This window comes from Paroedura picta, chromosome 3 (assembly GCF_049243985.1).
Source record: "Paroedura picta isolate Pp20150507F chromosome 3, Ppicta_v3.0, whole genome shotgun sequence".
Taxonomy (NCBI): domain Eukaryota; kingdom Metazoa; phylum Chordata; class Lepidosauria; order Squamata; family Gekkonidae; genus Paroedura; species Paroedura picta.
Genome location: NC_135371.1, coordinates 44,558,927 through 44,582,402, shown reverse-complemented (window position 1 = coordinate 44,582,402; position 23,476 = coordinate 44,558,927). Strand labels below are relative to the sequence as shown.

Sequence of the window (23,476 nt, the reverse complement as noted above, 5' to 3'; positions counted from 1 at the left end):
AAACAGGCTTCCTCGGGAGGTGGTGGGTTCTCCATCTTTGGAAATTTTTAAACAGAGGCTAGATAGCCATCTGACAGAGAGGCTGATTCTGTGAAGGCAAAGGGGTGGCAGGTTACAGTAGATGAGCAATAGGGATGTGAGTGTCCTGCATACAGCAGAGGGTTGGACTAGATGACCTATGAGGTCCCTTCCAACTCTATGATTCTATGATAAAATAAAAAAGACTAGACAAAAGAACAAAGGAAAAACTTAACCTTCTATACTTAAGAGGTCTAAAACCAGACAATAGCAGAAATTAAATACATGATCTGAAACAGCAACAGTGAAGACACTTGTGCCATTTAGCACTCAGTCTCAGGCAGAAACGTTTAGGGTACCAATAAAAAGGATAGCAAATTGTCAATTCTCTGATTTGCTAATATGTATTTCTGCCTTCAGGCAAATGCCTTGTATATTTGGTTTTTCTGCCTCAGACAGCAAAATGCTTTGAGATTAATCTGCATTCAGCATAAGAGCAGCATTTAAGAAAATTGCTCACTGAGAGTTGGAATGTGAATTTTTAAAATAGGCTGGGTCACTAATGATTGCCTCCAGCAAGAATGCATTTTCAGGCTATGATTGTAGAATATTTTCAAGTTATTCTAGAAAAGTTATTTTAGGCAAAATAGTTCCAATCTATTTCTTCAATAAGAGTTAAGATGTTAATTTGTACAAAAGACTTCAATCTGTATTTTTTAAAAAGTTGACTGCATATGTTTACAGACAAAGCTGTTTAATATTTAACACTGATATATTCCACAAGGAAACAATTAAGAATTCTGCATAAATAAATAGTTAAACTGCAGAAATCAAACACTCACTATTCTGGAATGTAAAAGCCAATAGTGTGATTAGTCAAAAGTAGTGTGGCCAGGCTGCTGGGAGGCATCCTTGCTAGTGAGCAGCAGCCAACCATGATTGGGTGCACTCTCTATGTCATCTCCCCATGTCCCTTTTCCTGGTGATTAAATCTCCAGTTGGGGAGATTTAATTTTTATATATACCTACACACACACACATACATAATTAACTAACTTGCGGAAGAGTCAGGAGGACAGAGTGGCTTTCTGCACATATGTCTGGTCTGCACTCCCCCCATTGGCTTCTCCCATTTCCCCTCTCAGAGCGTCTTCCAATGCCACAGAGTCTACCCTTCAAAGCAGCCATTTTCTCCAGGAAAACTGATCTCTGCAGTTTGGAGTTGAGTTGTAATTCTAGAGGATCCCCAGGTTCCAGCTGGTGGCTGGCATTACAAGTGATTTCCAAATCATATAGATCATTACCCCTAAGGAGCTACTTTGCATTGTGGGCTTTATGACAGCTGAGATGAATACTTTCTTGTTTTGCCCAGGCAAGGCACAGCACGCACAAAAATGAAACTAACTTATTTAACTAGCATTTTATATTTAATTAGCATTTTATTTTATTAGTGAAGTGATGCCATAAACACTGTAAACATGTGACTTCTAGGGGTGTGGCAGAGAGGCATGGCCAGCTGGTATCACTTCCGGTGTTACTTAAAGCCTGAAGAATATTTTAGGGGTTACTCCACAATCAAAATGTTGAGAAATGCTGCTTTAAGGAGTGGATAGTGTGCTCCCACGGTCTGTGGCATTGCCCCTTCCCACAGCACGGTTGCTGAGAACACTGATGTAGTTGCACTCTCTGTGATCCTGCTTCTTGGCCTTTTGCCTGCCTCCTGGGGTTTCTGCCACAACCCTTTAGGGAACAAACTAGCAGCATCATGATTAGACCAGCAGCCAGCCACCGTGGTGCAGGTGACCCGCAGAATTGCAATGTCAACCAGAGAGAAATACTGTACATATAATACAAGAAAAAAGGAATGAGGTAGCTGGTTGTGTAAAAAAAAGTAAAATTATACCTGTAGCGTTTGACCAAACCGCTTCAGAGGAGTTGCCCGGACAGGAGGAATTAAGCTTGCTAGTGAAGTAACTCTAGAAAGAGGCCTGACCCGTTTGTTGCTAGGTTCCTACATTTGAGGCAAATAACTCCATGTTAGAGTCATAATACAATGATTCTGTAATATATTCTGATGCTGACAAAGACATATTCTTTTGCTTGATACAAACAGATCTTGCAATTATGATACAGTATAGGAAAAAAGTGTTGTGATGGGGTAGGGTGGGTTGTGGGGTTAGTGATATACCACAGATGTATCCAAGTTCCCTTCCTCCACATACACACTTGTTACAAACATCCCTGATTATACATTTAATCACTTACAAGAAAAACATCCTACCCTTTCTGATAATGTAAAATGTTTAGCATCTAGACTTATTATAATGACCTTGCCAATGAAGGTCATCAATAATATTTGTTATGCCTTTAGCCCCAAATAGTTTTATCTCTGACAATCAAGACAGATTTCTGCATTTAATCAATACATTCTATTCCAAGGCAAAAATTAGCAAGCTAGATATTATTACATTTATAAGAAGTCATTTCTACATTCCATTGTGCATACATATCTCCAATTTATTGCAGTCTGTATTATGCAACACAAATTTGGTTGCATTAACTGAATTATTAACTGAACCTGTGGTTTTTTTTTAAAGCTTAGTAAGTATCTTTCATTAAGCAGCAATTCAATTCAGGTTTACAAGGAATATTTTGCATACTGTTTAATATTTTTCCAGGAACTATTGAAGTAATAATGCCTGAAAATTATAAACAAAACGAATACAATATGTAGAAAAGACTAGCAATAATTTTTTTAGAATTTATCATTACCCTTGCTCTTCTAATCTCCATCCGCCACTGAAGGAATCACAGACAGCACATGTAAACTACAAGGTTTTATCAGAGAAAAGCCAATCCTTCCAGGCAATATGAAAAAAAACTGATCAAAGTTCATATTTCAAGTACATCCTAAGCTTGTTCATCTCTCCTTTTCAGCCATTTCCATAAAGTTTTTCTTTGTTCCATATAACCGCAGTTCTCCTTTTAAAAAAATCATTGGAAATAATCTTACTACGATCCTTCTAATGTTAACAAATTCATCTTAGCAAGTCTTCTTAGGGGGCAAAAAAAATCAGAGCAGTAGTAGCTTCAGCAATTATGTGTTATTAAAAACACAGCTACACACAGGATAACTTAAAAAAAAACCAGCCAAGTATATATTTCTCCATAAATAAAGCTGAAATCCAACAACACGGCACCAAAATACTAAAAAGTCCAAAATAAATAATGTATCTATTTATGGATCCTGGGGAGAAAGGCAAGTTGCACAGTAATCTTTCAGCAAAGATGTATTCTGTTTCTTTCCCCTTCAGCAGCAGTTACTTGGCTTAGCTTTTTTAAAGATACATTTTATTTGTATGCTACAGCAGCACCACTGGAATACTGAACATCCCAGCAAAGTATTTGAGCATTCACTGTATTTCTCCTCTACATGGCGCCATCAGCTGTTTCTTATTTAGCATGCCAATGCTGCTGTACCACAGTTTTGTCTGTGGCAGAGACCTTCTCATCTATCATATTGCATGGCAAATCTGAAGACACTGGTCCCACTGTACTGATTAAAATTAGGCTGAGTTAATAAATCTTGCACCTCTAGAAACAAGCTTAATCAAGCTACTTAAAACTACCAACACATAACTTGGCTGCACAATTAATGCTTAAAGGTTGCCTGAAGGTCAGTGTTCTTCACCCACCACACAACAAACTTCCTCTTGTCTCTTAATGACAGAGGAAAATGACAGACAGTCCTATTATTGCTGGAGAAGCTGACTCACAGTTCACCTCAGCCTCTGGTTCCTCATGTAAATAAAGTGCCTTTTCCATGTTTTCCCAGTAGACTGCTTGTCAGCAGCTCCTTCACAGCAAAAAGAATGTTTAAATGATCTATACCAGTGGTTCCCAAACTCTTTTGGGCTCCCGTCCACTTGGTTACCAGGCCATATCCCTCGTGCACCCCAAGAGCACACACATTTCCTGGTGTTAGTTCTACTGCAAATTCAAAACACACTAGAAGGCCTACACTTCTTTTTTGGTCGCTGTGCAGTCACCATGTTTGAGTTCAGGGGAAAAAATATGTAAGTCCTTTCTAAAAGTCATTTGTAAAAGCCACTTGGGGTCCTCACTGGGAAGAAAGACTGAGAGGGAAAGAAAGAGAGAGAGAGAAGCAAGCAATGGAAAATCCCATGGCCAGAAGTAAGCAGGAGAAGGCTTTTCTCGCCTCCTAAAGATGGGAGACTTTTGGGGAAGGGCTGCCAACCCTGCATTAAGAAATCCCTGGAGATCAAGGGTAGAGCCTGGGAAGGACAGATTCTGAGGTGGGGAAAAAGCTCAGCAGGAATGTAATCCCATTCAGCCCACCTTCTGAAGCTATTGTTTTCTTCAGGAAGCTAAGCAAGGTTGGCCCTGGTCAGCACTGCGATGGGAGACCACCAAGGAGGTTCAGGGTTGCTACTAACCAGAGACAGGCAATGGCATACCACCATGGAATGTCTCACACTAGGAAAATGCAGCTGCAGCAAGAAGAATCATACAACTGCTCTCCTACTACTCCAAAATTCCTCACCACCTTCCTACTGCCCCAAAATTCCTCACTGCCCCCCTGGATCTTTCCACTGACTCTGGAAGTGGGGGCTAAGGTGACCAGATTGTCCCACTTTTGGAGGGGGCACCTGGCAAATTGTACTTATGTTGAAATTTAAAATATATATATTACAATAGTATTTTGTGTTCTATGCATTCTATGAAACTTTTTGTTGCTCCATATAGACCACATTTTTAATCAAGACCCCCCCCCCGGTCAATTTAAAATTTAACTTTTTGTTGCTCTGTATAGACCAAAATTTTAATCAAGAATCCCTCAGTCAATAGTGTCCCGCTTTACCAGTGTTACAATCTGGTCACTTTAGGCATACTGCCTATCTTGGGAACCCCTAATCTAGACACAAATGTAGGACCCCATCATACAGGTCTGTATTGTGAAACTGACAGATCAAGAACTGGTTCTCTCTCACACACATACGCACAAGCAACATGTAGTTTGCATTATTCTGAAAAGTACTTTCAGAAAAGCTCAGTTTGGCCATAGTTCAGCCTTGTTTAAATTAAGGCTGCAGGGAACCTCACAAATGCCATTTAAGTTTTCTTAACGAGAAAGAGAGAGAGGGGATCATATTGTTTATTGATTAAGGCACTTCTTTGGATAACATGCTAGAAAGCAACAGCATTGATTGGACTAAGCATCATATTTAAGCTTATTTTGAACCCATGTTTATCATACTCCTGTAAATTAGGTTGTTTTCCTAACAAAAACAGCATGCATGTGGATATAAAAGAGATTTTTTTTCATGCAGCTCATGTTAGAGAAAATCTACAAAAAATACCAAGAAATGTGTCTTCAGAATTACTCTTTGAGGCTCTCTGCTATACCTTTGACAATTGCTTAACATCTGTCAGACACTGCCCCATTGTCCTGCATATAACATAAGGTGACCAGATTTTAACATTGGTAAAGTGGGACACTATTGACCGAGGGATTCTTGATTAAAATTTTGGTCTATACAGAGCAACAAAAAGTTTCACAGAACACACAGAATGCAAAAATAGTATTGTAATATATATTTTTAAATTTCAACATAAGTACAATTTGCCAGGTACCCCCAGATGTCCCCCCAAAAGTGGGACAATCTGGTTCCCTTAATATAACAGGGTATTCCTTTGGCTCTTCGTGTGTCCTTTATAAAATCAAAATATCGACAAATCTACATAAATCAGTAGCCATTTAAGGTGGGATCCTAGGGCTACATCCTAGGGCTTAGGCTAGCAGTGTGTTGGCAGAAACATGGCTATGGTATAACTTGCAGAGTCTGGAAATGGGTTGTGTTAGGTGTCTGGGACTTAGTCATTATCTTAAGTCCCCTCAGCCAAGTACAACAATGTCAGCAAGCAAAAAGAAAAAAGAAAAAAGAAAGAAAGAAAAAGCTAGTTTAAGAGGAATCATTTGCATTGAACACAATGGGATTTGAATAAATGCTCCCCCTATTGCTTCTTGCCATGTCTCGCCGAACAACTTAAGATACTAACTCCAAAGCAAGTCACAGTTCCTTTAAGAACTATATAACACCAGTTAGCCAAATTTCAGATGATGGTTCATGTGATGGACTACATTTTCTAACACACACCTGAGGAAGGGACAGTGCCCAAAAAGGGATGCACAAACATCCAAGGAGGAAAACATTGTTATGGCATATTGCTAACACTGCTGTGTTCAGAACCCTTAGAGATAGTGTATTTCAAGACAATATTCTTCTGGAGATTCAAGGAGAATACATGCCACACAGATAAGCAAGGGAAGTGGATTCTCTGTCTTTAAAGCTGATACATATTTGTCATCCTCAGCCCTGCAACATGTGTGCACTATTTACTGGAGCTGTTTAATGCAGAAATGTAATTAGTATCCTTTAATATTGTTTCTATTATTTTCATTTTGTCAATTGCCTCAGGCAGGTTCCTGGAGAGGCGGCATACAAATTCTCAAATTAATAAGTGTTGGCTCAATAACCATTCCTTCCCTCAAGAGATGCTAGCAGTTCTTCTCACACAAGTTATGTCCTAATACTACAGAATGCTATCAGATCATGAATGTTATATTGGAACAGTGTCATGCTAGTGTAACCTTAGGTCCAAGTGATGGAAATAGGAAGTTCGGCCACTTATCTGGCTGTCTGCAAGACTTTCCAAGCACCTCTACTTTTGGCCAGACACTTTTTGTCCCATGGAGCAGCCCAAACTGTAGAGTTCAAACACAACTCACTACAAAGCATCAATAAGTACTGGCCCAATGACTACATTACTTTCCCCCAAAACTGACACCTGCATCGCTGGCTCCACAACATGGATATGTTATGTGACAGGAGTCTGCTGCCCCCTGGGCATAAAAGCATCTGCCCGGTGTTTTTAGAGTGGGGAGAGCCAGATGGGGCTTTTGAACAACAGGGAATCTTACTGGCCATTGGAAATCTGATTGGCTGCGTGGATTTTAAAAAGTTATTCAGCAATAACTGCCACTACAGCACAAGAATCTTCACAGGGACCTTTACCATCCGGAGGACACTGCGCTAGGCTGCTGCCTGGTGACTGAGCCAGGGCAGATTGCTCGGTGTCTTCCTACTCAAGCACAGGGGAGAATTTGGCGTGCTGCAGCCTGTCTGCCCCGGATTAGTGTTCCCCCATGTCAACCGAGGTGGCAAGGTTCTGCTGCGCTGTGGGGCGGCATGGGCCATATTTTTATTTTTAAGACTGTAGTATTGTATTCCAATGCAATACCACGTTCTTAAAAATAAACAAAATGTCCTGACCAGTACTTGGGCATGAGTGGAGAGGAGCTGGGCTAGGACAGCCCAATTCCTCTGCAGCTGCATGGCCTGGGCCCAGCATAAGGCCCCATTGATACCTAGGGCAAAAAAGGGAATGCAGATAAATGCAGCAGGACAAATGAGGGCCTGAGTCGGGCCAGGCCTGGGACAGCCCCAGATGGGCTCCGACGTCACGCAGAAGCAGGAATTTGGCCTTATTTGCAAGGAGAATGGCCATGGAAGGGTTTCCTGAATGGGTGGGAGTTAATTTTTTTAATATGTTAAAACACTTATTGGGTGATATGACTAAATATGGTCATGCTGACCCCCCTAATGGCCAATGATGGGCCTGGAGGGGACGTAGGAGGCCTAGGTAGGCATGTAGACAGCTATGCTTCCCAACCAAATTTTGCACAATCCCACCACTTCTGGGGTTTCTCAAATCCTGAAGAATGTTTCAGGGTTTCTTAACGGTAAATTTTTTTAGAAAAGCTGCCACAGATGGTTGAGATACAAGGCATCATTGGTATGCCATTTCATGATGGAGGGAGCTCCTCCACCAGGCATTTGACTGAGCCCAGGCACCATCAGTCAACAGCATCAACAGGGCCCCTGGCCCCCCTCTCCTTCCCACCAGATACCTACCAAGATTCCTGAACCTGTTTGTATTATTATTAATAGTGTTATATGGTTACGCTGTTACTATCTTTAAACAGCCCGTGGCGCCACGGGCGCCACGGACTAAATAATTCGTTAAGCCCCCTAGAGGTGGGCTTTGTCCGTGATGAGGAAGGGTCCGGGTTGGACCCTTCCTCACGACAGACAATCGGAGGGACCAATTGGCAGGCGCGAAGCGCCTGCCGATTGGTCCCTCCGATTCCCAGCCTGAGCAACTGCGAGCCGCGCACAGCGCGGCTCACAGTTGCTCCCGGACTGACGCGGCGAGAGGCGCGAAGCGCCTCTCACCGCGTCAGACCGCCGCCCGAGGGAACCCCCAGCAGTCGCGCGAAGCGCGGCTGCTGGGGGTTCCCTCCCTGCCGGTCTGACGCGGCGAGAGGCGCTTCACTGCCTTCTCCCCTTTCAAAACCCTTTTTTATAAAGGGGCTTTGAAACTAGTTAGTTAATAATATTAATGTTATAGTTAGTTATATGTTATATGTAATGTTTCCTGTATAATTTTTTCAGTTCTATGTAAACCGCCCTTAGCCTTCAGGAAGGGCATATAAATATGAATAAATAAAAATAAATCAAATGATTTGTGGATGATGGCCACTAGTGTAATTTCTTGTTCTGAATTCCTTGGAAACAAACTTAAAAAAAACTTAATGGAAAAGTATAACATGCTGACTAGTTACTCTTGGTATGCTGCCAGATATGGTGCACAGAATTGATTTATAAATTGCCTTAACTTTAATATCTTTCATAAAATCAACAGTAGAGTTCTACAAGCTAGCAGCTGAATCCTAAAAGGTAATGTATCATGTAGATTTTTAAAACAATTATGCCAATAGGTATGCCAGGTAGTATGTCATAACATATTGTCAGAATCGCAGCCACAGACGGCATGAAATAATCAGTTAACTGGGAATAGCAAAAGTCCATAGTTATCAGAGATTCTTCACCTCTCAAATGTCTTCCGTTCAAGAAGCCATAAAATAGAATCTTCAGCATGGATAGTGAAATTTATTTTTAATCCAATTTTTCAAATGAGACTAAACCAAAAACAAACAAGGATATGATCTGGGAAAACAAGTCTGCACTGCACAGAAGTCTCTCAGAGCACCAGGTTTACTAATGAAAGAAAGCAGGACCTGTTGGTTTCAAACACCTCACCCTTAGCAGCATATTCCTGTACTTTCAAAATTTCTAGTTTGGTTAGTACTGTAAGGATATGTCAACATTTGCGGTGGCAGAAAGCCCAAAAATTATTACTTGTATTAGCTTGTTACTGGCACTGGCTAAAACAATGTTCATAAAACAAACCCAAGCACTCAGCTTTAGTGAGATCCAGTTGCAGGCAAACCACATGCATGCTCTTTTCCACAGGATGTTATTATTAATACTTAGCAGTGGTCAGGTTATTTTTTTAATGTTAATATGGACAGGGGTTATTTTTGGAAGGCTAAATTTGTTAAAGGTAAAGCAGTTTTGCTTTGAAGTAAACCCAATACAATTTAGGGGGGCTTCTTTGAAACAAGCAAATTGTGTTATGCATTATCAGCAGTATTTTCTGGCACGCAAGAAAGGGACAGTGAGAATCTGAAGCCTATATGGATTAAAGGTAATTAAAGGTAGGTAATACGGATTTAAATATTTAGCTTAATCTCATCTATACACCTGGAAAACTAGCTCACCGGGTTAGCTCATTTGGAACAAAGTTACCTACTTTAATGTTGCTTGTGTTTCGAAGCAGAAGACTAGTTGGAAGTTTTCCATTGGCATCAAACAGAATAACTATTTCTCAGAGGAAACTTAAAACAGAATTATTCTATTTTTTAAAGGAACTTTAGAATATTTGTAGAATCTGCTTTCCACAAACCCAAGAATAAATGTAAATTTTGCCAGGTGAATCTTCTGTCTGTTTTATGTCGGGTCATGATTATATAGCTATTCTTGAATGACAGATTTAACCAAAGTATGAAAAACCCCAAGATTCATTTATTTAGAAGATTTATATCTTTTCAGTCTAGTCAGGACCACCAGTATCTTAACAACTAAAAATTGTATAAAGCAAATTAGAATCCAGAACTAAAGATATACTAAAATACACACACACACACAACAAATACTTCACTATTGTATACTTATTAGATTTTACTTATTTCTGTTTTTTTATTTAATTTGAGATATATACAGTCAACATGAATAAATATTGAAGTCTAAATGATGCTGTTTTGTGTACCTTCAGTATAAATAACAGGGTGGGTGTTCAGACTCCTGACAAGCAAGTAGTGACCTGATGATAACCTTAGATGATTAGCAAGAGGATATGGGCTAAAACACCTTGACATACAGTGTGGCTAATTCAAGTTCTTATGCAGTACACTGAGTTGATCTAAAAAGCTAGTGACAGGGCAGTGGGAACATCATAGATGTCAGGACTCCAGAAAAGCCAAAGATTAATATTGTTATTAAAATTCCTTATAGCTCTGTTAAATTAACATTTATCTTTCTACATTCAAAATCTTATCTTATCAGCATAAAATGGTCTACCTAAAAAGTCAAAATTTCAAAGTACCAGGAAAAAATATCACCTCCGAAAGTACTAAAACATCTACTATGTACAACCAATTAATTTCCTGCGTGTTCCATAATTACAAGATATAAAAAGTTACTCTTCTTTAAAAATATTAAATAATCAGATTTTGCATTTTGTAATTTGCATAATATGTTGTATACTGTTCAAATGCATACATTTTATGAAAGAAAATTTATCTGAAGATATTAATTCCAGTATGACTTGAATCTTTGCTTCATTGTATTTATAGTTTCACAAAGCCAGTTCTTTTACTGATGAAAACTTGTTAATCGTTACAGTTAAAAAAAAAGGTATTTAAATGCAACACACAATATTTTATTGCTTAGAAGAACCCCACTAATTTTTAGTATTATCAAGTCACACATTCTTACCCTCTTACCCTCTAAGATGATTCATGCAACTAATCTTTATGTAGGCTTCACAAAAAATATTCATTTTGTTATATTAGGAATGCTTTATATGCAAACGAGTTATTATACGTATACATGGTCTGTATAAGTAGATGAGCAAGGATACAAAGAAAAGGTAAAAACATATATTCCTCTCACCCTACATTTTCTAAAACATTTACTATGTACAATCAATGAATAGACGTATTAATTCACATGCCAAAGACCACAACACCTCAAGACACAAACCACCGCATATATCATGAACAATAAAATATACTGATAAAATACACTGAAAGGATATTTCACTGAATGAAATACATTTGGCTATGATTTTCCTGCAGCCACAGGAACCCAGACTATACATCCATATTTCTTATGGCCCCCATTATTTGAAAAAGTACACAAATGGTAAAATAATTCTCTGTTCTTCTTGAAATTAGAACAATGCCCCAGGAGGGGACAGTCTTTCAAAGTACAGATTATTAATTCCTAGGATTGTCATGAGCCAGCCTCAGATCAGTGAGGACTCCTAAGAGTCATGAGTAGGCCTCAGACTTGTAGGAACTCCTCAAAGGAGGAATTGAGTAGCAATAGCCCGGCACAGGCCAAACTTGAACAGAGTGAGGCTGAGGGGCAAGCTGCTAAGGACTTCCAGCTAGAAGTAATGACGTTTCTTAAACGTTCACATCTACTTTGAATACTCTGAGCCTGATTTCTGAAACACAGCATGCCTGTTGTGAGGATTCTCACTAAGACATCATGGAGATCTCACTTCTGGCCAGTACTCCAAGAACTCGACTGGCTCCCAGTTGAATTCCAGATTAATCTTAAGGTTCTGGTAATCACCTTTAAGGCCATACCCGGTCAGGGCCCAGCGTATCTGACAGACCACCTCCGTGCCTATACCCCCAGAAGAGCTCTATGCTCCACCACCAGGCTGATCCCTGACCCTAAAGAGGCATGTCAGACCTCAACAAGGGCCAGCGCCTTTCTGTTCTGACCCCCACCTGGTGGAACAAGCTCCCTGAAGAGATCAGGGCCCTGCCTGAACTTCCACAATTCCGCAGGGCCTGCAAAAGGCAGTTCTTCCACCAGGCATTTGCTTGAGGTCAACTGACCCAAAACATCTACAGGTCCCCCCCACACACACACACGGAGAGGTCAAACCTACCGAGGGAGTGTCTGTTATTGTTGTTGAAATGTTATTGTTATTGTTATATTGATATTGATCTTGTTCTATGTAAACATTCTAAAATGTTTTATGTAAACCGCCCACAGCAATAGGGAACGTTGGTATAAAAATCTAAATAAATAAATAAATAAAAACAGTGCTAATGAGAAGTAGCAAGAATGTTCACTATCTATTAAACATGATAGCTTGAAATTATGAAAGTCCAATAGATTGCTCCAACACTAGCTTGTAGGAACAAAACAGGAAATGAGGAAACTAAGTGATACCTTTTAAATGTCAACATGGGTGTGGAATGCTGGATGTGCAAATCTATCCAGCATGAAATATTCCCTGATCTGCTGGTAACAGCAGTTACATACCAGCTGGCACCATCCAGGAGTAAGGGGAAAAGGTGGCCTCTACAGTGGCCGTTTTGGAGGTTTGCTAGGCAACAGAGTTACCAATCTTGGTTTCTGTCAGTAAAAGATTGGGGGGGGGGAGGCAGGGCCCTTTCCAGGACATTTATGGGACCAGACCTAGCAGCAACCACTAGGTGATTTGCTGCCACACAACTTGTATAACTCACCCAAACCTGCTTGCTACTGTTCAACAGCATCTACTTCAGAGAAGCTAGTGTTGTTTGGATATGGAAGACAGGTTCCAATCCACTCAGCCATGGAAACTTACATAATCTACCTCACAGAGTTGTTGCAAGGATAAAAAGGAGGATAGGAGAATAATATAAACTGCTTTGAGTTCCCACTGTGGAGAATGATAGAATATAACTAAAGATGAAGGCAGACAAAAGGTTTGATGATTGAAAAGGGGAGAAGGATACAGGAAATGGGAAAAAGGAAATAGTGGAGGAAGGTACAGAAGAAAATCAGATGCACTCACAAATCCTTGCAGGTTCCCCCATTTTTTATGACTCCATGAAGGGGGACTATGGTTCAACTGCTCTGATGCAGGAAAAAAATCAAGAGAGTTTCAAACCTCAGTATAATGTATGAACTATAACCCTATCACTAATAAGCATGTTTTGCAAAAACAGCAGGATATTCAAATTCAATTATTATTTCTCCTTTCCTCTTCCCCATTTTTTCAGGCAGTTGACCTAATGTGAGAAAACATGTATTCTCCTTCTTCCCATCCTTATTTAGATATAATCTAATTCACTACCAGCTGTTTAACATAATAGTTCAAAATGTTACCTTTCTTCATCAAAATAGCCTGAAGAATTAATGGTCAAAAGACTAAGATATCCTGCTTTCTCACTCTCCCCAACTTCCTCCTATGTTTCCTTCAGTCTCTTTCTGCTCATTACTTGCTTTCTGCTACCAGCTTTCTTATTATTTATAGCTGCCACAGGCAATGAGACAAAGTTTCCCAAATCAAGCTTTAGTCATCCACACAGGGTTTTATGAGTGCTTTAGCATCCCCAAATCATGGCTTTAGCATTCTCACAGGTTCTAAGTGAATATGGCAGATACTCATGTGCTAAGAAAATATCCTTTGCTATTAAGCTCCTTTACAAGTCTGTATTATTTGAGGAATTTAGAAATAGCTGATGATGAAATCACTGAAATGCCACATTAGGTCATGGGACACAGGACTTTTAAAAAATCCAATTTAGCATTAGATTCCTTTCAGCAATTTACTACTTTTGGATCTTATGTTTTCCAACTATATAATCTTTTGAAGCAAAACAAGCTATAAATCTCATCCATTGTTCCTCTTAATATTTGTGAAACAGCCCTGGGGGTGGAGAGTGCCCTGGCTGTCCAAGATGGTCAGCTCACTGGCCGCACCCTGATTGGCCCTCCCTCTCCAGCTCCCGCCCTCCTTCCCGGGATGCTAGCCACTTTGCTCTCAGACGCCTGAGACACACACACAGAGAGCCCTGCCAAACTGCAAACGACCCCTGATTACCTGCTATGGCACCTGCTACAAGGGAGAGAGACAAACAGACAGACAGAGACAAACTGCAAACGAGCCCCAAACTGCGAATGAACCTTGCTTCCCTGTCACGAAGGAGTCCTCTGGCTTTTGCTGCGCGAGAGAGCGAGCGAGCAAGCGGGCGAGCGAGAGAGAGAGAGAGAGAGAGAGAGAGAGAGATGTCTCCACCTGCCAGTGTCCCCTGGGTCCTAGCGCCCATTGCATTCCTGGTTGCAATGGGCTTTCTTGCTCGTTGTAGTATATAATGTGGCTGTTTATAGGAGGACAGCTATAGATATTTTGCAGTTTAGATCTTAGTTTGCGCAATGGAACTGACATTCTCGATGGTGGCTCCCACAACACCAAACAGCTGCCCAAGGTCAAGAAGGTTCCCACACCTATAATTCTGCAGAATAGGCAAAACAGTAATGTTCAAACAAGCATTTTTAAAAGAGTTTAAAGGTGTAGTAGAATGGAACAGGCCAATAAGGCATTTTTATAATGGAATCAGTTGTAGTCTACTGCCATTATTATCACCTGCTTTCTATACTATTTATATCTTTGACAGTGTTATTTGCACTGCTCCAGTTCTGTAATCCTCCTGATATTACATTGTTAAATGGTTGTCTAATGCTGTCTGATTACACTGTATCTATAATGTATCTATAATGTATCTACCTGAAGTTTAAGCAAGAAAGATGGACTATAAATGAGTTTGTTTGGAAGAATCAGTAATGGTGTTGATCTTATGATGAAAGACATTTTTATTCAGCCCCATATTTCATATCCTTAGGTATATTGGGAGGGACAATGGCTGAAGTTTCTACAAGTGTGTGATATACAGTCATGATAATGTAGAGCAGATTATCACACTAGCCCCGAACCCTCATTGATAGCTCCATAAGTAATGCACAAGAGAAGAAGGGGTGCCTCACTGTGTTTGTTTTGTTTTCTTAATTTTGTCTGCAGCACTTTCACCCAGTACCATACAAGGCCATGAAATGGTAAACAAGAAAGGAGCACAAGTAGCCCTATGTTGTTAGGTGCAAAGTCATGTCCGACCCATCGCGACCCCATGGACAATGATCCTCCAGGCCTTCCTGTCCTTTATCATTCCCTTTAAGGTGCAAAGTCCATTTAAATTTGCACCAACTGTTTCAGTGACTCCATCCAGCCATCTCATTCTCCATCCAGCCACGTCATTAAATTGGCTACATAGGGCTTTCAAAGCCGAAAGCCCTATGTAGCCAATTTAATTAATATAGGAAATTATACACTGCTTTCTTGTTTCTTTTAGGGCTACAGGATAGTCATTCTTCATGTTTTGTTTTTTAACCTGTTCCAAAATTATATTCAGGTGGATAACTGTATTGGTCTGAAGCAGATACCTGAATAAGTGTCCACGCACAGGAAATCTTATACCTTGAATAAAACTCTGTTGATATAAAGGTGCGACTGGACTTAAACTTTGTTCTGCTGTTCTAAAATTGTTACAGATGGGATAAGTGCAGTATGCATGCATTCACTTACATGAGAGACATCTCAAGCTCACCAAATGCATAAATGTCTATCACAGCAACAGAAGCAAGGTCTAGCTTTTCCAGTGTATAGAAGTTCAACAAATAATCCCACAACAGTTTGGCCAGGGACCATAGCAGGACACAAAAAGGAATGTATTCAACCAGTTCTGCAAGACTTATTTGATGTCTGTAAAAAGCTATCAGTTCCCCTTGGTTTTAAAAGCACTGGCAACTACTGTCCACCGATACAACTACAAATAATGCTAAGAAAATCATTTCCCTGAATTCCTCCGAATATCTGATGTTTAATTCTTATGCGAAGTGGAACATTTGACCAAGATCCCTGCTCATGAGGACGCTCTAAATTTTTATATTGGATGATATTACATCTTCCTAATTGTTATCCTTTGAAGAAATATATTTTGAAATACTAACTTTTAATTAATGATTTAAACATTAATTGCATGTTTTAACAATGAGGATGTTTGTTTTTAAATCTATTGAAACAGAAGCTGAACTTCAAAAATAGAAATGATTTTTTTTGTCATATGTGAAACAAATATCTGCCAAGGAAGCTGTCTTGCATGTATCCTGTTTGCCTGCTTATCAAGAGACAAGATAAACATTGCATTTGAGATTTATGAAAGGTTTACTTGTCAGACTATATTATTGTTTCATTTACCTCTACCTATATCCTTTTTCCTTTAAGTACTTCATGAAGTATGTCTAGTGTCAATTATTTATTTTATTGCACTTATATACCAGCATTCCTTGTGGCTCAGAGCGGTTCACAATGAAAGATTCATAGTATAATACAAAGAAAAGCATTATGAACCAATAACAGTTCTAATAGTGGAACTTATAAAATGTATAACTTTTATAACTTTACAACTGTTTTTCAGTTCTTAATGGGAATATTTTCAGGTTAGGAGTCACCCTGTATCTCTGTTGGGCTCAGCTGGTAGAGGGAGGGGCCTCTGGGTCTCTAGTTCAGGAATTCCCAACCAGGCGTCTGTGGATCTCTGGGGTCCTTGGCAGCTCTGAAGGGGGTCCACAGGAGCTGTGATGTGGTGTGGTATGGGGGTGGTCTGGGCTGTCTTTTCAGCTTCTACTATTTTTCCAGCCTACATGAGGCAGAGTAGTAGTAAAAGTGGGAAGAGGGAGAAAAAGGAGGGCTAAGGATGTGGGTACTGATGTCACTTAGAATCACAGAATCATAGAGTTGTAAGGGACCTCCAAGGTCAACTAGTCCAACCCCCTGCACAATGCAGGAACTCACAACTACCTGCCTACCCACAGTGACCCCAATTTTATGCACAATTTCATGCACCAACACCAACAATCTCCAGAATCCAGCCTGACCTGGAGGAAATTCACCTACCATCCCACAAAAGCAATTAGCAATTCCTGGGTATGCAAGGAAGGGCCACAAGAGACAAACACTGGCACATCCCTTCCCGCCCACCCACTCACAATCTCCCTAAATCCATAAAATCAGCATTTCTGTCAGATGACTATCTAGTCTCTGCTTAAAAGCTTCCACAGAAGGAAAACTCACCACCACCCAAGGAAGCCTGTTCCACTGAGGAACTGCTCTGTCAGGAACTTCTTCTGGATGTTTAGCTGAAAATTCTTTTGAATTAATTTAAACCCACTGGTTCTGGTCTGACCTTCTGTGGCAACAAAAAACAACTCTGCGCCATCTTCTATGTGACAGCCTTTCAAGTATTTGAAGAGAGCTATCATATCACCTCTCAGTTGTCTTCTCTCCAGACTAAACAGACCAAGCTCCCTCAACCTTTCCTCATACGACTTGGTCTCCAAACTTCTCACCATCTTTATAGCTCTCCTCTGGACATGCTGCAGTTTCTCTACATCATTCTTCAGTTGTGGTGCCCAAAACTGAACACAGTACTCCAAGTGAGGTCTAACCAAAGCAGTGGAGAATACTAACATCACCTCACGTGATCCGGACCTTATACTTCTTGTAATACAGCCCAAAATCCTGTTTGCTTTTTAAGCTACCAAGGCACACTGCTGACTCATGTTCAGTGTATGGTCTACTCAACCTGTGGTCCTCCAGATGTTCATGGACTACAATTCCCATGAGCCCCTGCCAACAAACGATGGCATGGACATCTGGAGGACCATAGGTTGACTACCCCTGGTGTACTACCCCCAGATCCTTTTCACACATACTACTGCCAAGACAAGTCTCACCCATCCTGTAGTGATGGATTTGATTTTTCCTACCTAAATGCAGAACTTTACATTTTTCTCTATTAAAATACATTTTATTAATTTTAGCCCAGTTTTCCAGCCTGTCAAGACCATCCTGTATCCTGATTCTGTCTTCTGGGAGTGTGGCAGGGGGTGTGGCCTGCTGACATAACTTCCTGGGCTCCTTGAAATCAGAAAAATTATTTCAGGGGCTCCTCCATGGTTAAAAGGTTGAAAAAGGTTGCTCTAGGTGGCTGTCTTATTGGTCTCAACTAAAGACCTCATGGAAGAGCTCCATTTTACAGGCCCTGTGGATTTGTTTAATCTCTGGAATGACCCTGATCTCTTCTGGGAGCTCATTCCACCAAGTGTGGGCCAGGACCAAAAAAGCCCTGGCCAGATGAGCCTCAGGTACTCAAGGCACAGACCCAAATGGCCTTGAAGGTGATTACCAGAACCTTAAACCCTGATTAGGTAGTCAAATGGTAACCAGTACATCTGTTGGATCATGGGCCAAATATGGGCTCTCCAAGGTGTTCCCATGAGAATCCTGGCTAGTGCGTTCTACACCAGTTGTAGTTTCTAGATCAGGATAAGGGTAGGCCTGTGTAGAACAAGTTACAGAAATCTAGCCTAGAGGTGACTTTCACCTGGATCACTGTGGCTAGGTTTTATGGGGCCAGGTAGGATGCTAGTAGTTTAGCTTGCTGGAGGTGGAACAATGCTAGTTGTGCTACTATTGTGACCTGCTCCTCCATGGAGAGGGAGGTGTCAAAAATCATGCCCAGATTCCTGGCTGAGTGTGCTACTGATAGTTGTACCCATCCAGGTAGGGCAGTCACACTTCCTCACTGGGTCCCCTCCTACCGAACCACAGGACTTCTGTCTTTCAAAGACTGAGTTTCAGACAACTCTATTTGAGCCAACCCATCACTGCTTCCAGACATCCAGCTAATGCCTCTGGGGGTAAATCAGGGTGGCCATCCTTCAGGAGAAATATTATGGTCTAACGATGATACTGGAGGACATCAGTGATAACATCACCTGATGTTTTACTTAACACTTAAAAATAGCCACTGGGCAATGTAGAAAAGTATGGCAGAACTGAAGGAAGGGCAGTTCAGCATCTTCCCTGTTCTAAATTGCCTCAACAATGGGGAACAATGATAAAGTTACCCACCTATTTTTCCCAATGACACAAGCAAAAATTTTGTGGAAAGCAATTTAGATCCAGGAAAAAATGCAAAAGAATGTTCTAGAAGTTGCAGATTTGAGGTGCAAACCTAATACAGATGTCATATCACAAACACCCACATCATTCAGTTTTGGCTCTCAAGCCCCTATTGGAAGTCATTCCAATCAAAATGCCCCACTAAATATATTATTACAAAACCTGAAAGTCAAACATTCCACCCAAAATTAAAATGTTCTTAACTTCAACATGGTTGTGGCCATTCACAATTTACAGCTCCTTGGTACTTGCAGCCTCTGTTCAGAAACTCTCCCTCCATCATCGGGCTACCTCCTTTCAAAAGCCACATCAGTTTTGCTTGCACTACAACTCATGTTAAGATTGTGAGAAGTGAGAGATGCATGGCAACAGGAACAAATACATGGACCTTGTGATAACAGATGCACTAAGAGCCACAGGAACTTGAGCCAGCACAGAGTATCTGTGGCTACAATATATGCCTGTAGACTTGGTTTTGACATAGGTTAGGCAAGAGTACTCTTCATTATGTTTGGATAAGCAGTCAATTTGTACCTCTCAAGTTGTAGTGTAACATTTAGTACTATACATTAGAACTCGAGAGGTACAAATTGACTACTTATCCAAACACATTGAAAAGTAATCCTGCCTAATAAATGATAATATTTAGTACAAAAACATCAATATTTAAGCAACTTCATCTGCCTAACAGATTAAAAGCTTCATAAAACCTTTAGCAACTGAAAAGCAATTCCCTTTTACAGTGATTTAACTGCTGTATAGACAGCGAGTATTTTGGTCCTAAAGCTACTACTACAGGCAAAAATACACAGGGCTCTTGCAGCTACTTTGTTTACTTACATGCCAATCCCTACTTTAAAAAAGGGTGGTGAAGTGATGAGAAACATGCTAATTCGTTATTATTTTAAGCAGCACTCCCATAATTAGCATTCCCTTCGTGACAGCACACTTGGTTCACAATCATTATGAAACTAAAATTACAAGGCATTAAGTGATTCCTAGTTGCTTTGTCTTTATAGCATTCCATCATGCAGTTCAGAATTCTTGGTTTTAGTTGTATTAGTGGATGTTAGGGTTTGCTTTTGTTCTATTTAATAGCAGGTCCCTTTTTTAGTACAATCTATGCCCATGAAAACAAACAATAGGCTCAAAATATTTACTCTGTCCCGATAAATGCAGATTCTTTGGAAAAATCCAACAATAGGCTCAAATCCGACAACAGGCTCAAAATACTTATTCTGCGCCAACGAATGCAGATTCTTTGTACTGAAATCTATCTGCCGATCATACCTCTGTTTCTCTGGTTGATATGCTCGTTGTCTCTACTTCCAAGCCACAGTTTGCTCTCTTGACGGTGAGATAAAATGGATAATCCTTTGCCACCATTGTGGCTGAAGGTGTAGAAGTCTCGGAGGTCACAGCTGATTCTGTTGGTGCACAAAATGTGAAGGCAAAACTAAGTCTTTCCCCTGCAGCTTACCCAGCATTCAGAGCTGGGCAAGTGATCCGTGTTCTCCTCCTGCTGCGCTAGACTTCTGACAGCATGATCAAAGACAGCCCTTGAGCTCCACTGAACAGGGAAGCAGACAGCCTCTTGAGTGTGTTGAGCAAGTGTAACCAAACACTGCTCATTACTGAGACCCGCCCACTGACACAAAATGGGGAGGAGAGCGGCTAAGATACTTCTGCTGATTTCCACTGAACACAGCGAATCACTGAAAATTCACCGAGAAACTTGTAAAGCACCTGACTATGGGCAGTATGCTTTTAAAAAATACATATCAGTCTCTACAAAATTCAATGCTTGCTGGCTCCCTGTCCTCAAAATCACAGTATAAGCGTGACATTATCACATAACCCGTATAAAGGAAAAGCATCGTTTAGGTGGTTATTCTTTTCTTAATTTTAATTAAATGGTCTTCACAGTTGATAACAGAACAATTGTCGACATGCTGTATTTCACCTACCAGTGCACTGTACACCTGATTCTGAAGAATTCATATCCCATAATATGTTAGCTAATACAATACCTATGAACAATGCATACTGGCATTTACTATTAAAATAAATGCATAGTAGAGATATTGTAATACACATTACATCACAGCCTGAAACTGTTTTTCCCCTTCCTATCCTCTTGTTTTTAACAGTGAGCCTCATTATGCTTTTTGGAGAATTCAAAAGATTGTGCAGTTCTATGATATTTTGAATTATACCTTTAAAAAAAAATCGGGGGGGATTTTTCTGCAGGCCTTCTTATAAACTCCATAAAATGTGACATTTCCATCATAAGGGAATAACCATACAGATTTTACTTGCATATACACATTGGCTAGTCATACTAACTATGGATGGGAGTGTCCTTTCAGAATAATAAAATGGTAGAAAATTTCCATACTTAGATATATAATTTGATTTAAAGTAGATTTGGAATCAGTGTACCAGCAGAACAATATTATCCTCATTGGAAAACACACATGGTAGATTACCATAACAGCATTTGTTTTGTCAATTATTTTAGGCAAATACATTTAATAGTGCTGGTGCAGAATAAATGAGATCAGACCAGTGGTCCATCTTGTCTAGCAACCTCTTTAACACTGGCCAGGCAGTTGCCCTGGAAGATTAATAAAGCACAGAAATGAAGGCCTTAGCACTGGTTTTCAAAGGTTTACTGCTTCTGGATGTGGAGGTTCCCTTTACATATTACTGCTAATAGCTCCTGATAGATCTATTGTCTGTGATCTGTTCAATCCCCTCTTAAAGCTATAACAACATCCTCTAACAGTGAGTAAGAACTCTGATTGTTCTGGATCCATGGCCCATACTTGTAAGTTTGGGAGCCAGTTTGGTGTAGTGGTTAGGAGTGTGGACTTCTAATCTGGCAAGCTGGGTTCGATTCTGCGCTCCCCCACATGCAACCAGCTGGGTGACCTTGGGCTGGCCCAGCACTGATAAAACTGTTCTGACCGGGCAGTGATATCAGCGCTCTCTCATTTTTCGGACCCAGATGTAGAACTTTACACTTCTTTATTAAATTGCATGTTGTTCTCATTTTCCCATTTTCCCATTGTGTTCAGATCTCGTTGAACTCTGTCTCTATCTTCCGGAGTATTTGCCAGTCCTCCCAATTTGGTGTCATCTGCAAACTTGGTAAGTAGTCCCTCCACCCCTTCATCTAGATCATTAATAAATATGTTAAAAAGTACCGGACCAAGCACCGAGCCCTGAGGTACCCCGCTACTCACCTCCCTCCAGTCTGATGAAACACCATTGACAATAACTCTTTGAGTGCGGTTCTCTAACCAATTTCCTATCCACCTAACTATCTGAAAATCCAGATTGCAGACCTTCAATTTATCCATCAGAATATCATGGGGAACCTTATCAAAAGCTTTACTAAAATCCAAGTAACCGACATCAACCGAATTTCCACGATCCAGCAAACCTGTTACTTGGTCAAAAAAGGAAACCAGGTAGTCTGACAGGACCTGTTGGAGACAAATCCATGCTGACTTCCTTGGATCACCAAATTGCCCTCCAGATGTTTGCAGATCGCTCCCTTTAATATCTGCTCCATTATCTTCCCCACAACAGAGGTCAGACTCACTGGTCTGTAGTTTCCCAGGTCATCCTTCCTCCCTTTTTTGAAGATAGGAATAACGTTTGCTCTCTTCCAGTCCTCCGGGACATCTCCAGTCCTTAAAGAGGTCCCGAAGAGGATGGACATGGGTTCTGCAGGTTCTCCGGAAAGGTCTTTGAGCACTCTCGGGTGCATTTCATCCGGCCCAGGGGATTCGTCCGGCCCAGGGAACACATCCAGTGCAGCTAAATGCCTCTCGACAACCTCTCTGTCCATGTCAACCTGCCACCCAGACACTATCCCTTGGCTACTGCCATCACTAGATGTGGCTAAACCCTTTGACCTGTGGGAAAAAACAGATGTAAAATAGGCACTGAGCCTTTCTGCTTTCTCTGCATCCTCCATTAGAGTTTGTCCATCTGCACCCAACAGTGGGCCTATTGCCTTCTTTACTTTACGTTTGCTCCTCACATAACTGAAAAAGCTTTTCTTGTTACAGTGGGCTTCCCTGGCCAATCTTAGCTCACTCTCAGCTTTGGCCTTTCTGATGATTGACCTACAGTGCCTAGTAACCTGTAAGTACTCATCTTTAGAGCTCTGTCCTTCCCTCCATTTCCTGAACATTTCCCTTTTCTTGTTTAGTTCCCCTTGAAGTTCTCTGTTCATCTAAATAGGCTTCTTAGAGCTCCTGCAGTGTTTTCATCTTCGTGGGATAGTAATGGATTGAGCATGCAATAGCTCTTGTTTGAGTAGCGCCCACCCGTCACATGCTCCCTTCCCTTCCAGCATTCTTGT

General features: G+C 40.7%; 1 protein-coding gene across 6 annotated transcripts in view; it reads right to left on the bottom strand.

Moving 5' to 3' along the window:
• ARHGEF3 (Rho guanine nucleotide exchange factor 3) overlaps positions 1–23,476 on the bottom strand; it is a 133,397-nt gene that overhangs the window by 20,329 nt on the left and 89,592 nt on the right. For 3 of the 6 annotated variants that reach the window (XM_077325504.1, XM_077325505.1, XM_077325508.1), the window contains one exon: positions 1,922–2,029. In XM_077325504.1, the coding sequence (XP_077181619.1) occupies positions 1,922–2,029 (108 nt within the window). Of the gene's footprint in view, positions 1–1,921; positions 2,030–20,388; positions 20,699–23,476 lie in introns of those variants that run through there. The other 3 variants (XM_077325507.1, XM_077325509.1, XM_077325506.1) reach the window with 3 other exon arrangements.